We start from the raw sequence: 16,435 nt of genomic DNA, 5'->3' as shown, positions 1-16,435 counted from the left end.
ACGAAAAATATAATTTTTTCTTCCGCTTTCAAAACTTGTTTTAACGCTGAAAAACTATCAAATAGTATTATTAAACAGTATTAAAACACTTTTTGGGCAAAAATATTTCATCGTGGGTGTGTAAAGAGCCGAAAAAATTTAGCGCGCAAATAAATATTTTTTTTGGGAGGTTTTTTAAAATTTTGACCAGGTAAACTCTTGTGTATGCCTATTATATTGGTATCAACTAGTGCGGCAAATAAAAATGTACAAGAACCCAAAATATATAAGCTTTTCGATTGAATTAACCTGTCGAAATTTCTAAAAAACCTCAAAAAATGGCCATTTTTGGGGCCAAATATCGGTTTTTTCAAAATAAAACCGGGTAACCCCCATTTTAAACACTTCTAACCACTTTTAATCGATTCTACGGTCAAAAATACGTCTTTTAAGATGGGTCTGGTGATTTTAGTGTATCTAGCAGACAAAGCCCGTAAGAGCCTCTACTACTAGGTTAGAGCAAATCATTCTTACTTCATTTTCGCATCGATGTAAGAATGCAAACAAGATCATTGCTTTAGCTTTGTTTATCTGGGAACCCCAGCTTATTATATTTATGTTCATAATCCGAATATAGACAATAGATTTGGCGGAATGACAGGCTGAGCTAGCGCGCCGCCCAGTAAAATTGCATATCAATGAAACTGTCGTGTCTTACCTGCAACCTGGGGACCCCAGGCTATATAATATATTTCGCCGAATAAAGATTCGGCGGAATGGCAGGCTGAGCGCCGCCCAGTATATAAAACATGTCATGTCTTATTCCTCCGCGAAATGCGTGCGTGGTTGACCATTGCTAATGGTCTGGCCCGGCGCGCGCTACTTCGTAGCACTTGCCATCGGGCCAAGTAGGGTGCCATGACAAAAGTGCTATCTTGATCGGTGTATTTTTGGACGCTGATTCCGAATCACCGCCATGACGTAGGGTTAAAATGCTTCCCTGGAGAGTTATGGGCAAAAAACCGTTTTGGTCACGTGACAGGCTAATAAAACGTGAATTCGATTATTTAGGGCTCGGGTTAGGGTTAGGGTAGTGCATAGTGGTTAAGATTATGGATAGCTTCGGGGTTATGGTTAGGGTTAGGGTTGGGATTAGGGTTGTAGCGCGATGCACTACTGGGTCGCGCGCATCCAATAATGCTTCTCGCCGTATGCAGATCGGCGAGATGCGAAGGATTGACATCGTGAATCAAGGATTAGGGTTTATGTAAAACCGTTTTGCACGGCTGCAAAACCAAAAAACCAAAGTCACGTGAAATTTTTGGGCGAGCGATTTAGTAAGAGCCCAATTTGATACATATGCAACATTTATTCGACTAATACTTGATTCTGCATTAAAAATAATTTGACGCGAGTCCAGCAAAATTTAATTGTAAATGGGGAATCGTAATCAGTACACATTATTAAATCAATAAAATTGAATATCATAATCACATGCAACATGATATGGGGTCGTTCGCATATTACGTAATCATTTTTTGGAGCATTTTTACCCCGCCCCCCCCCCTCCTGCCTCCGTAATCAGTTTTACACATATAGCTATATTGTGTCCAAATTACACTAGCGTAATCATTCGGAACCCCCGCCCCCCCTCAGCTGATTACGTAATATGTGAACGAGTACGATCGTGTATCACGTTGCGACCCCCACGGTCGTTTCACTACTTTATCGTCCTGACAATACAGGGGGAGCCGCGCACTTCGTGCGCGGCGGGTCATACAACGTACGACCCCTATGAGGCACCTCAACAATGCAAAAGCTCCACGCCTCCACGCACTTGACGGATGTTACTCGTCTAAATTTCTTCGAAGTAGCGCGCGCCGCTTTCTTCTCGAAATGTTATGGCCCGATGGCAAGTGCTACGAAGTAGCGCGCGCCGGGCCAGACCATTAACAATGGTCAATTTATTAGCCTGTCACGTGACCAAAACGGTTTTTTGCCCATAACTCTCCAGGGAAGCATTTTAACCCTACGTCATGGGCGGTGATTCGGAATCAGCGTCCAAAAATACACCGATCAAGATAGCACTTTCATGCCTAAAGGGCCTTTTCACAAGAATTTTCTTAAAATTTGGGCGAGCGATTTAGTAGGAGCGATCAAATTGGCTGCGATTTTTGTAAAAATGTATTTCATTACATACATTTAGTGTCAACATTTATTAAGCTTCTCTTTCCACTTTCGTCGAGATCAAGTTTGTTAACTTAATTTGACCATAAAAACAACTACACGGACAATTTTGTAGGTTTATAACCTACCAAGACGCGCGCCGAGTTGGACTCGTCGACGGTCTTGGAACAAATACAAAATATTTTACGAGTATCACCCGTTATTAGGACAATCAACAAATCACCTGAATGTCTCTCTACTGTAAAAGTAACATACGTCGATTTGTTCATTTGATGCTCACGGGTAAAGTGTACAACTACAATACAATCATATAGAGTTTAGTGAATCATAATGTATAATCCACATTTGTTATTTGGTACTGTTGGTTTATGATTGTACATAATATGATGTACAAACATTATCAATTATTGTGCAAGCACATATTATACAATATACATTTATTGTATGAAATTTGTTACTCAGCTTGCTGGTCTATGTATAATGTATATTGTTGATTGTATATGGCTCTCTCACGTATATCATACATATTCTCTGGGATTTCTTCAATTTGAAATCCCGGACTCAGTATTTATAGTCCGAAGCAATTTTAAAAACCTACATTCAATTGTCGTTCACAATGGTTTTGTTATTTTCAATCAATCATTGATCATGATGGCAGGTTTTGAGAACAATAAAAACATCTTCATCTCTTGTCTTCAAATAGTAACTATAATATAACGGCTAAGAGTGAATTATGAGGGACATGTAATTAATATACAACATCCAACCGGCCAGGCACAACTAGACTCTAATTATAAAGTAGACGTGAAACTGACAGGAAAAAAGCGTTTATTCGTTGACCTCTAATTCTTTCTCAGAAAACTTTCAAAAATGACAAGACAAATTATCATGTTTTATAGCCTAATAAAGTCAAAGACCGGAAAATCCGAGAGGATCTAAAAATTCAAGATGAAGCACGGTTAACAAAAGGTAGATGAGATGACAAAACCAAAATAAAATATCACCCCGGCTTTAATAAAAGTTTAGCTGAAATTGTTAAAGAAGCCCTTAAATAATCCTAAACTTTTCTTCAACCTCTTTCAAACCAGTTACCTCTAAGAAGACAATTGGTAATAACAGTTATAACAACAAGTCGTTACCATGGCAACACGCTGTCACCACAGAGTTCGCAACTCATGATCATATAGACCATGGCAACTGATCTATAGAAACTGCTTATGCTGCTTTCCAGCAGGAATTCGTTGCATCTTACCAGCTGATATTATTAAACCCATCATAATATTTAAGTCATTCCGGGAAGTAATACTGCTCCGATCCGCAAGCTAGAAACTTCAAGGTCCTGTATCAGAAACCATTATTTTTGATACATGACGATGAAGCTTCATTTCTTTGCGAAACAATAAAACTTCCTACAATGATCTCGTATAAGTTTACTAGATATCTAACATTTGTTCACTCGACAAGACAGAAATAGATCATGACGCATCAATTATAACATGTTTGATTTCATTACAGCAACGAAAACATCGTCTTTTAACTCTAACATTTGTGCATATTTTAAAGGCATAATTTTGAAATGCCATCCCTAACTGTGACAAACTTTGGACCAAAAAACAACCAATCTATTGCTCCACGTGCTAAACACGAACAACAATAAGCCGGTTCAGTCTACAGTCGTACGTTTGTTGTGGTAAATAAATCGTGTAATACTGTACAGCTAAAAATCTCAAAGAACATTTAACCTGGAAATGCGCAATTTTTTGGCTAAGCAAAATTCGCAGGATTGAGGCATGGCTTCAAGGTAAATCGGCTTATCAATCAAGGAGTCAAGAGATCACTTTAAATAAAAACCTGTCGGGAGATAAAAATAATGATAAATCTCTCTCGGCTACCTGCTGTCCAATATTCTTGTGTGACCATTATTTGACAACCCCTCACTTATTCGAGATATCAGTACCTCAATAACCTGACATCCGGAGACTGAATTGCGCTGGTAACCAGGTTACTAGTTTAGTAACCAAGTTACTAGAAGAGTTACTAGGTTACAAGTATTGTTTTTAGGAGTGGTTGCTAGGTTTCTGAACAGTCCCCAAGATACAAATTATTGAACAGAAGAGCAACCCAATTCTTTTTTTCAGACCATAAGTAGCATTTCCCATTTGTATTGACATGCAGTGCTAAAGAAAAGAAGGAGATCTAGAAAAAGAACATGGCATATTCCAAGAGTGGTGAGCCTCTTATCTGTTATACTTTCTACAAATGTCTGGGCCATGTGCCAGGCTATAATATCATGATGATCCCCGGTAACAGAGCTGTACACAGTGTCACACTGCTGTCACACTGCTGTCACACTGTTTGTACAGTGTCACACTGTTTGTGTCACACTGCTTGTTATATGTCCGGACATCTGGTCTGGTGATCTGACCTGCTACGCGGTACAAAACTATGGATAAAAATCATGGCTGTAGTGTGGACGTCGGTTGAATTGCGTTTGGTGCAGTGGGAGCTTATGTCCTAAAACTTGATTACATCGTAGGCATATAGGGAAGCGCAGATGATGTATATCGACCAGAGGGTTATACATATTGCAGCGCATATTTTCTTTACCTTAGGATCACCTCCCAATTCGGCCTGCAAGGAGAGGACGTCAGAAGTATTTTAAAAATTTTAAAAAACATCAAAATCCATGATATCATACCAAAAATTCGATATAACATCAAATATGAAACATCTAAACAGAAAACCAATCTAAATAGCTTTCTCCACATTACACGATGAAAATGTCACAACAATATTATAGTAATTGAACTGACTAACACACTACATACCTTTCCAGCAGCAATGCTGTATCTCCTCCAAGTTAATAATAATAGAGTAGCAATGGCTGCTATTGAATAAAGGGCTATCGTGAACGGCAGTGATTTGTCCGTTACGATAAATTTGCTTCTTCGATCCTGAAAAATTGAAGCTGTAAGTTTTGCTACCTGCAAATATCTGCTTCCCAGCTTCTGAGGGAATGTTTCAAAGACAATTTAGGACCAATGTTATACAATATACTAATTATACATACCTTAATTCCCAAAAATTTGTGTGCCATTATATTGAGCACAATTTATTTGAGCCCGAAAAATTTGGGCAGAAAATTTGAACTCATTTGGGCGACCGAAAATTTGGGCACAAATTCTTCGAAAAATTAACGATTTTCCACTAAAATTTCAGTTAGATATTTGCCTTAGTTCATTATTATTCCTTATTGTTCCAGTCATTTTGCTTTCAATTTTAAGCAGAATTAGAAAACTAAAATTTCAAATATTATTTCACTGGGATATGAAGAAAAAGCCATCTTTCTATAGATTTCAGGGCCACAGGCCAAATGCCAAAAGTTTGGTTAGCAAAAAATTTAGCGGACGGAAAAGATTTATGCAATTAATTTGGTCTGCAAAAAATTTGGGCGAGAGGCCCGCTCAAATTTTTTGTCGCCCAAATTTTTGGGAATTAAGGTATGTGACATATTATCTATTAGCTGTATCAATAAAAAGAAGCTTACGGTTGCAGCATATGTGAAGTATTTATAGAGAGTGGCGATGATCCATGGGATGCCCAGACCGAGGAAGACGTTGACAGAGTTTGAACCGGTGATGTTACCGATAGCTGCGTCAGCTGAGTCTTCGTTGATTGCGGCTACTTTACTGGCAAACGTGTCCGGCAAGGAGGTTCCCAGGGCAACTGAAAAAGAAGAACGAGGGGTTACCAATGTTATCAAGGGGTTACAAAGGCAATCGTTAGAAAACGAGCAAGGAATACCGGAAGAATGTAAGAGGGATTAATTAAATATACCTAAAGTGATAGCGGTGACAGAATCCTTGATTCCCAACAGTTGTCCGAGGATACTGGCCATATCACCAATAATAGCGGTTACTCCAGCAATGGCTCCAAGAGATACACAGAAACACAACCATCCTCCAGCAATATGAGCTGGGGGCACGCAGGCGAACAATACCTGAGATTAAAATAAGTTAGAATATAAATAGCTAGGATTACTTTTAAAGTTTTTTCATCATTTTGTGGCATTAATTTAAGCCGCCTGTCACAATTAACTATCGAATGATGCACATACTAGTTGTCTATTACTCCAATCGTCTATGGCCAGCCAAACATATCGTTTCCTGGAGACTTTGAAAGGTCACATGATATGTCACATGATCCAGTACTGAAGTATTAACTGGCGCTCAATACCTGACGACACCACACTAAATTATGTTGTCTGTGTTTTGTCTATTCGATTATAGTTTGTAGTCCTAATTGCTATCAATTAAATGTTCTATGCAGAGGACTGTACGAGTTTACCGGCTATTATCGATGATGACAGAAGCCGCAGATGATAAGATAATCTGTGATAACGTGGTCACGATGCCCGGAGAATTGAGAAAGGACGATTCCGAGACAGAAAATTCGGCTGAGGACTCCATCAGTTGCAGTGAGGATATAACTATCTCTGAAGACGTACCAGAAGGAGAAAATAGCACAGAAGAGGGAAAAACAGACACAACCAATGAACAGCAGAACGGTGGGAGTAATCATGTGATCACATTCTCTATTCCTGCTACTGATAGTGCTAATGTGTCCCCTGCTGTAGTTCCTGTCCTTCTTACTCCCAATATCGAAGATGACGCTCATTTAGATGTCACTAATGAAGGAGTACCATTCACCGACTCCAACCTCAATTCTGGACGTCTTACAAACCATCATCATGTCCTTGCCAACAATATTCAGGTTCAGCATAATCAAGTTCAAATACAGGAAGCCCATGTCCATCAAAATGTCAACCATGTACACGGTGTTAACCCTGCCTTTGTGCAAAATCAACATTTTCACAATAACCATGTCCAAAGTTACGAAAATCAGGTCCCTTACAACGTAAATCAGGTCCCCGCCCACCATGCTTATTCTCAACCTTTACCAACAGGAACTCAGCACCAAGTGATAAGAGAGAGATCCAGGATAGAAGACGAGTACAGTTACCTTCCCGCTACACACATCTTCCTTCAAGACGGAACACTCAACCCCCGCTACAACCATCTCTTTCAGTCAGGTTACTTCATGTTCCGGAAACACCAAGCACCCTGGTTGGCTAACTCGCTCCACATATTTGGAGTAGCAGTGGACGCCTCCTCACACTACATAGTTTACATTCCAGCTCTGGGTTGTGAGCGGAGTGTTCCCGGATCAGCTTTGTCTCTCAATCCCAATGAACCTAACCCTCGCTACCCCAAAACATTCCTAGCTTGCATTTCCGGGGTCTCTTATATCGCCACACGGTTAAGAGTAGCCCCTGAGAGGAACTACAATCAGGAGCAACACAAGGAGAAACTAAAGGAGCAGCAGGAGCTGGTGATAAAGAAGCATCAGCAGACCGGCTCCTCCGTTAGATATGTTGACTTCCAACCTGGGACTCATGAGACCTTCTCCATATTCGGGGTTCCAGTTTTCAAGTCCCAGAGTTACTATGTTTACATTCCTGAGTTTAAGAATGAGTATACAGTCCCCGGGTTAGACTTGTCCCCTAACCCTGATGATAAGACGGGCTTGTTGGTTACAATTCACAGACGTAGATACCACGCCACTTCACTACGACCTGTATTTCCTGAGCTCGTCTTTCATAAGAGACTGAATGAGGGAGAAGATACGGCTAACAAACAACACGATAAACTTGTAATGACTGGAGAACAACCAGAGGAAGGATTGGCGAGGGAGCAATCTGTCGAAGAGGCTGTTCTTGTTGGTGGTGCAACTGAAAATACTTCAACACATAACGAACTGACAGAAACCGTGTCCGCAGTGACACAACCTCAAGACTTAGAGAAAACCGTGACCACCGGATCAGACAACAAAGACACAGTCCCTGAATCTCAGCCTCAGCAACAGTTGATAGCGTTTGGAATCCCAGTTCAACCAAAAGAAACCTACTACGTACATGTCCCGGACATGAGACAAGAGTACATAATATTCGGGGAGCACATCTCACAAAACGACAACAACACAGTCAAGATAACAGTGGAGGGTACAGAGCTAGTGGGCACGGAGATCAGACCTGCTTTTATCGCCAACAATTTCAACCCGGGAGACAAGGATGTGATTGCTCCGGTTCTGAAGACCGAGGATGACGAGGTAGAGAGCCCTTCTACTCCAGATAAGGAGAGCCGATACAAACTTGTTGCATTCGGGGTACCTATACATCCTGACCAGGTTTATCAAGTGCATGTTCCGATCTTAGATAGGACAGTTGAAGTTCAGGGGAACCGTCTAGCAGTGAACCCAGACAATAAGGACACTATACTGGTAGAGATGGAGGGAGTCTGGGAGGAGGGGAGCAGTGTTAAACAAACTGACACTGAGGACTCGCCCAGTGACTCAGGTGAGAGCTACCCACTGCAAGGACTCATAACCGCGTTCGGAGTCCCTGTACTTCCCGGGGAGAAATACAGAGTATTTGTACCGAGTCTGCAGACAGAATGTGTAGTGTACGGCAGACACATCCACTCTCATCTATCTAACAATCTCAAAGTTCTGGTTATTGTCAGCGGGTTACAATTCGAGGGCACGAGTGTCCGGCTTGCTAGGAGTCCTAACTGTCCCAAATATAAAGTGGGCACGGTAGTTAGTTCCAGTGAAAAGAGAAACATAGCTTTTAAAAGCAAGGATGTGAGCGGGAGTGATACCACTTTATCAGGAGACGAGAAAGAGAAGGAGCTGGAGTTTGATCTGAACATCAGACCACCTGATATCAACCAGGATCTTCCTCAATACGTTATCAACAGTGTAGCTATCTTCACAGACAAGTTTTACTGTGTTTTCATTATCAAGGACGAGAAGGAAGAGAAGATCATGGTGAAGGGTTGTGAGTTTGAGCCACTTATTAAGGACCAACAATTCTTTAATATCAGGGTTGGTGAGGAGCTGATATTTATTGAACCTTACTTCAGGATTATTCCGGTCCAAAGTGGTCCTGAGGGCCCGAAGACTTTGTCTAGAAACAAGGATTCGGCTTTTGTTGAGTTCAAACTTGAAAAATCTCCCAAATTTTTAAACGAACTTTGATTTTTGTTTATTATCAAGATATGTAAAATGTTATGTTGAATATGGACAATTTTCTTGTAAAAAAAAGAATCAAGCTAATTTTAAAAGTAAACGAACCTTCCATCCGAAAGTGAGGAAATGGAGTATAAAGTCAAGAGGTTCAGCGTCATCAACATTTCCACCGTTTACACTGAGAGCCTCCTGGAACTGCTGTGCCCAGGATTCCTTACCGATGACCAGTTTATCCAGGTTGACACTAGTCAGGTTAGCTACTCGAGTGATCAGGGTCTGGTAATCTGAAATAAACAGAGTGATTAGTGAATAGTGAGACAGATCATTGAGTAAGATGAATGTTAATTGCTGTTTCTAACTGTTTCATCAGTTATTAATTAAGTGCCAAAGTCGAGCAACGATCCATTTTTGATATTTTAAGTTATTGTGGGTCGCGACCATCAAGGTTGAAAACAATTATACTGTATACCTTGAATAAGAAACGCTGATTTGATTTCTACAAATATCTCATGGTCTTATTAAAACTCAATGAAATAAAAATCGATTGCCAACAGTCGATACAATAATAAGTAGATTTAAGATTATATTCAAAATATATCAATTCAATTAATATAATTTCAATTCCGTCTTCGTAAGTACAACTCAATCCACTTTGTACGTAAAGAAATGATTTGGCGCTCGCGCGCGCTCACTTGTTCTCTCGGTATCTGCTCAAAAGATGATTCCTCAAAACTTCAAAATGGAAACATATTGGAAATGACTTTGTGTTAGTCTGCTTCTTAACTGTTTTATATTATGTAGGCAAGACTAAAGCATTCTAATGCATCATGCACTGTCATCATTACTTTTAAGCTTCCACTACTGATCTGCACTGATTACAGGTTTCAATTTTGTTAATCGACAAAAATTGGATATGTTAAGATGTAGCCGAATAAGATTTCAGTTTTATGCCTCATCACAGTTTGATTTTCTCAAGCAGCGTACGAGGTCTATAGTTTAGATATGTCACACATCGGGCTCATACATAGTTTGAAATTTCTGAATCCGTTTGAGCCAGGAACGCTGATGACTATTTTGCGAGATATTTATAATCATACTGATTTTACATATTTTACTATAGAAGGCTCAAGGCTGCCCTGTAAGTTATCTCATGGAGTTTAAGAGGTTGCCCAAATAGTTGAAAGTTAGAATTCATTGCAATATTCCGGCATTGGTTTTAAGGGGAGGTTAAGCATGGACTTGTACCTTGGTAGACGTGGTATATTAGCAGTCTACACAAAGTTTACACACACTTTGCCTCTTTAAACGTACACACAAGCTGCTCCTTTGAAAGCAGTGTGTGTGTAGGTGCTGCTTAAACGTAGAGCTTGTGGGCACATGCGGCACTCATCTGAACCAGTCACCTTGTTGAAATCTAAGCATGTGCCAAATTTCAGAACAATTATGTGGGCAGTAAAGCTAATGAATATTCCAGAAAAGAGGTTGGTGTTGGTGAGGTAGAGAATTTCTCTCCTCATTAGCCGGATAAACTCCGAATATTTTACCGGCCAATGGCTGGTTCGGGGGGCTACCACGTGTAAAAGTTGATGATATGCGAACATGGAAGTGTGGAGGAGGTTACGATGAACCTTACGTTATCAACTATGTTAAGCTTAGATTCAAAATTGACGAAAAAAGGCGGGATGAATATTTTGAATTTGGGGCAATGGCCAGGGTAATCTTACCGTCGTCGTTGAGAATAGTGACAATAGTGCACTTCGATTTTCCAAGGGAGGATCCCGCAGTGGGTTCTGACAGCATCACTTCGAATATCTTATCCTCGTTAAACACATCGTCATCGTTAAGAGGGATTATGATGGTCTTTGTGACCTCTCCGTGCGAAAACACCACCTCTTCATCCCTGGCCTAGAATTTAAATTACAACAAGATTATCACACAGCACACGTAACGGGGCGCTGAATGTATCAGAGCCCCGTGCGCGTGCGTTACATACCGTCGTCGTTTAGAATAGTGACTATTGTGCGCCGGTGTTTGCCGATGGAAGCTCCATCGGTAGCTTCCACAATGGCCACTTCAAACGTCTCGTTGTCCTCGAAACTAGGGTCGTCCTCAATCGGAATATAGACGGACTTTGTGACTTCTCCATGCTCGAATACTGCAATTCCATCGGTAACTGCCTATGAGGGGGTATATGAAGGACGTGGGACGGATCAAGCAGCAGTCGGGCAAGCAGGCTGGAGAGTTAAGCTAGCAGTAGAGGAGACAGCTCTCAAACTGAGACCAGCGTAGGTTGTCGCTGTGCGCAGTGTGCATGTCCGGAGTGAGACCTGCATGCCGCGCTGTGCGCAGTGTGCGTGTCCGGAGTGAGACCTGCACTCTGTGCGCAGTGTGCGTGTCCGGAGTGAGACCCGCACGCCGCGCTGTGCGCAGTGTGTGCTCAGAGAGAGAAGTTACAAAATGTTAGTGCTCCCACTTCATCGTGCTTTGCAAGTAGTTATGTTTGGTGGAAGGCATTTCTCTCAAAGACGGTTGTTCCTCAATAATAGTGCACCTTTTTCTGAAGAAAATAAAACAGTCTTCCTTCAAAAAGCATGTTTTTCCTTTTTAAGGCTGTTGTTAAGAAAGAGAAGATAGTACGTTACATTGCATGAGGACAGGCCTTACTTCTTAAACTTCTAGAATAGTTGGTTCAGAAAGGAAAAGCCAGGGTTTCAGTCACTATTCTAAACACGACTCGTTTATATAGATATTGTATTGAACATTACATATTTTATAATTATCAGGATGGGCTAAAATTGTTACACGACCAGTACTGTAGAGTACTGCTGAGATTACACTAATTTTGCCCAACCTCTATTAATTATACCGAAAATACATTGACTATCATAAATACCTGCTTAATAACTTAAAACCATGTAATATATTTTCTAAGAAATGTAACAAGGGACCATGATCTAGAGGTTTCTCATGTCTACATAGGCAAACACTCACAGGACGGTTAAACACACAAACATGTTAGCTAGCACTGGATAGATTGGAGGATTAGCTACATGGTCACAAGAAGAATAGCTGAGTAGTACGGGCTATAAAACAATCTACCACCAACGTCTTAAAATCGTTTAAGACGTTATAAACCGGATAAAAGTGTATGATTATAAAAGACGTTGGTAGACGGTGGTAGACAGTCCTTTCTTTTCTGCACTGTGAATAATTATCAGATCTAGACCTTTAAACTTTATATACTTCATGATAAGAGATAGCTGATTTACAGTGCTTAGCACGTTTTGTTCTGAATGTTTATAATAAACTGTTTATAAACTGTTTATAAGCGGTTCTTAACTGAATATCAGGAGAGTGAACATGAGGTCACATTTACTTGAAACGTTGCAGCCTGTCAGTGCGTGCTACTTGTTCTATCACTGAGTTTGGTTACTGAGCAAGGTGTTGAAGCAGCAGCTACAACTTCAGGCTAAAGTCACCAGATTAATATATTGATATTTATTGACTGTGCTCAGTTACTTTCCTGCTTTCTTATTGGTCTGTAGTAAGTGGTGAAGTAAATCTAATGTGATATTATTCAAGTGCGAATAAGCTTTTTAAGAGTTCCCATAGGAATATTTTTTCCAAGTTCCAAATAAAACCTCTTTACTGCGTTGCACTTAAAGTTAATCATACAGAGGAGCCAGACCTTAATCCTATAACTACTATAGGTAAACTTAATGAAAATGATACTTATTCATTGTTTAGGGAGTACGGAGAGCGGTAAATATATAAGGAATCTTACCACATCTTCAAACTTACCACATATTATTAACCTGATTACAGAATAATATAATATAATAACTGAGTTAGCTAGTATTGTAAGGTCCATTGAATAGTGATGCACTTTAATGAGGTGTAAGATGAATGGTACTGAGTACCGCGTAAATCTTAACTTTTATTAGAATATAATAAATACTGTCTGTTAAGTATCGTTGAGAGTATTATTAATATTATTCGATCATGATAACGAGGCCTCCTTTTATAATTGTTTCTAGGAATGTTTCTAGGAATCTAGAGGTGTTAACCTGAAACATTAAAAACTTAATCAATTTAATAAATAACATTATATAATTGATTTCGTAGATAACATATAACCAAATCTGAAAGCTACGGTGGTCCCAGTAAGATATTAATTGGAAGACTCATCACTTAATTAAGAGTTCATTAAACTGGAACAGTAATTACCACGTCACAATGACAGCGGAGATAATGATAGCAAAATACCTAATATATTCTAATATATTCTAATCGTAGAAGGGTAGTTAGACGCTATTCTACAATATTAATCTACTCTAATACAATGAGCCAAGGTAGTACAGTAATTGGACTTATCAGATAGTTTTAGGAGGTATAATTATGCTTTGTAACCCGTATTATGCTTTGTAATTACCATTGCAAAAGGATTGTGACTGTATCAATATGAATTATGACTTATATCTGCCAGAGAAATTGTTACTCAATATTCTACTGCAACATTATATATATTATACGAAAAGCACATAATATGAAAAGATTGCTTTATAATGTAAATTTTATCACTCTGTAGTGTTAAACTACACATTATTAGGCAAGTTTCCATAAACGATATTTTATGATCGGCGACGATAATCGCTTATTGAGCGCTTTTTCGGCGCTTTTTTTAAAAAAAACCGTTTACAATCGCTTTTTTAACGATTATAAACGGTTCAAAAAAAATCGCTTATAATCGACTATAATTGGTGTCATAATTCAAAAAAGCGCTTTTTTGAATTTAAAAGCGCTTATAAGCGCTTTTAAGCGCTTACTAGCGTCGCTGAGCGATTTGAAAGCGGTTTTCCAGTAGGATTGGCGCCAAAAACGGGTGGATAAGCGGTTGGCCGGATAAGCGATTCGTGGGCGCTTTTTTGAACCATTTATAAGCGATTATAAGCGCTTATAATTGGGGTGCAATTTAGCTGTTTGTAAAGCGCAAATAAAGCGCTTATAAGCGCTTTTAAAATTGAGTCAGGAAAACGCTATATTACATCTTATAACCGCTTATAATCGATTATAAGCGTTTTTTTAGAAATCGCTTATTACGGCTAATTCATCGCTATTTCACCGCTTTTACCGCTTTTCCTATCATCCATGGCCAGGTGAGCAGGAATTAAAAAGCGCTTATAAGCGCTTTTTCGATGCTGCCCCCTAGCCTGGTCGGAACAGGGTAGTGCCCGGAATTTAAAAGCGCTTATAAGCGATTTCTCAATTCCCCTTAACCTGGTTGGAACTTTCATGTGCCTTTCTGAGCAACCTGGGGTGCACCGGCAGAGTCAGGATTTAAAAGCGCTTATAGGCGCTTATGATCGCTTTTCTACCACTTTTCTTATCACCCATGGCATGGGTTGGCAAGAATTATAAATCGCTTATAAGCGTTTTTCAATGCTGCCCCTTACCTGGTCGGAACGGGGGAGTGCCCGGAATAAAAAAGCGCTCATAAGCGCTTTTTAAATGCTGCCCCTAACCTGGTCGGAACTGGAAATCAGAGTGCCCGCTTATAAATGCTTTTCTGAGCAACCTGGGGTGCACCGGCAGAGTCAGGATTAAAAAGCGCTTATGATCGCTTTTCTACCGCTTTTCCTATCACCCATGGCCTGGTTGGCAAGAATTATATTTATATAGCGCTTATAAGCGTTTTTTCAATGCTGCCCCTAACCTGTTCGGAACGGGGGTGTGCCCGGAATTAAAAAGCGCTTATAAACGATTTCTCAATTCTCTTCAACCTGGTCGGAACTGGAGATCAGAGTGCCCACTTGCATGTGCTTTTCTGAGCAACCTGGGGTGCACCGGCAGAGTCAGGATTTAAAAGCGCTTATAGGCGCTTATGATTGCTTTTCTACCGCTTTTCCCATCACCCATGGCCTGGTTGGCAAGAATTGTAAAGCGCTTATAAGCGTTTTTTCAATGCTGCCCCTAACCCTGTCGGAACGGGGGAGTGCCTGGAATTAATAAGCGCTTATAGGCGATTTCTCAATTCCCCTTAACCTGGTCGGAACTAGAAATCAGAGTGCCCGCTTATAAGTGCTTTTCTGTGCAACCTGGGGTGCACCGGCAGAGTCAGGATTTAAAAGCGCTTATAGGCGCTTATGATCGCTTTTCTACCGCTTTTCCCATTACCCATGGCCTGGTTGGCAAGAATTTTAAGCGCTTTTTCAATGCTACCCCTAACCTGGTCGGAACGGGGGAGTGCCTGGAATTAATATGCGCTTATAAGCGATTTCTGAATTCTCCTTAACCTGGTCGGAACTGGAAATCAGAGTGCCCGCTTATAAGTTCTTTTCTGTGCAACCTGGGGTGCACCGGCAGAGTCAGGATTTAAAAGCGCTTATAGGCGCTTATGATCGCTTTTCTACCGCTTTTCCTATCGCCCATGGCCTGGTTGGCAGGAATTAGAAAGCGCTTATAAGCGCTTTTTCAATGCTGCCACTAACCTGGTCGCAACGGGGGAGTGCCCGGAATTAAAAGGCGCTTATAAGCACTTTTTCAATGCTGCCCCTAACCTGGTCGGAACGGGGGAGTGCCCGGAATTTAAAAGCGCTTATAGTTATAAGCGATTTCTCAATTCCCTTCAACCTGGTCGGAACTGGAGAGTGCCCACTCGTATGTGCTTTTCTGAGCAAACTGGGGTGCACCGGCAGAGTCAGGATTTAAAAGCGCTTATAGGCGCTTATGATCGCTTATCTACCGCTTTTCCTATCACCCATGGGCTTATAAGCGCTTTTTTAATGCTGCCCCTAAGGATTTGAAAAGCGGTTATAAGTTATAAGCGATTACAATCACTTTTTATTGCTAGTTTTTACCGATTTATCTATCATTTATCAACATGTTTTTAAACATAGTTGTTTGACTGGCGATCTAGAAGCCAAGCAAGAAGGCTAAGTGCACGACGCGGCAAAGTTCTCCGACAATAATTGTCAGAAATTGTAAAGCGCTTGCAAGCGTTTATTTATATGTTGTTAATGGTGGTGGTTGTCCTGGTGGCGGTCGATGCGCGCTGCGTCATCAGTCATACACACTTCACATTCAGAACTTGCAAAAGAAAAATATAGTATATGAAATTAAATTATTGCACTGGGCCACGCTCAGTCTGTCAACGAGTATGACGTACTGAGCGTGGCGTACT

General features: G+C 40.5%; 2 protein-coding genes across 5 annotated transcripts in view; one reads left to right on the top strand and one right to left on the bottom strand.

Annotated features, from left to right (window-relative positions):
* Positions 1-16,435, top strand: part of LOC134816726 (arginine and glutamate-rich protein 1-A-like) — a 1,122,901-nt gene that overhangs the window by 243,903 nt on the left and 862,563 nt on the right. The window lies entirely within an intron of this gene.
* Positions 2,854-16,435, bottom strand: part of LOC134816507 (sodium/calcium exchanger 3-like) — a 33,406-nt gene continuing 19,824 nt past the window's right edge. For 2 of the 4 annotated variants that reach the window (XM_063825376.1, XM_063825373.1), the window contains 6 exons: positions 10,980-11,160; positions 9,361-9,539; positions 6,004-6,166; positions 5,714-5,892; positions 4,995-5,120; positions 2,854-4,797 (listed from right to left, as the gene is read on the bottom strand). In XM_063825376.1, coding sequence (XP_063681446.1) covers positions 4,681-4,797; positions 4,995-5,120; positions 5,714-5,892; positions 6,004-6,166; positions 9,361-9,539; positions 10,980-11,160 — 945 coding nt within the window. In that variant the 3' untranslated portion in view covers positions 2,854-4,680. Of the gene's footprint in view, positions 4,798-4,994; positions 5,121-5,713; positions 5,893-6,003; positions 6,167-9,360; positions 9,540-10,979; positions 11,161-11,248; positions 11,433-16,435 lie in introns of all 4 variants that reach the window. The other 2 variants (XM_063825372.1, XM_063825374.1) reach the window with 1 other exon arrangement.

This window comes from Bolinopsis microptera, chromosome 6 (assembly GCF_026151205.1).
Source record: "Bolinopsis microptera isolate Bmic1 chromosome 6, MBARI_Bmic_1.0, whole genome shotgun sequence".
NCBI classification, from domain to species: Eukaryota; Metazoa; Ctenophora; class Tentaculata; order Lobata; family Bolinopsidae; genus Bolinopsis; species Bolinopsis microptera.
Note: the sequence above shows the minus strand (reverse complement) of the source record. Positions and strands in the feature narration are given on the sequence as shown.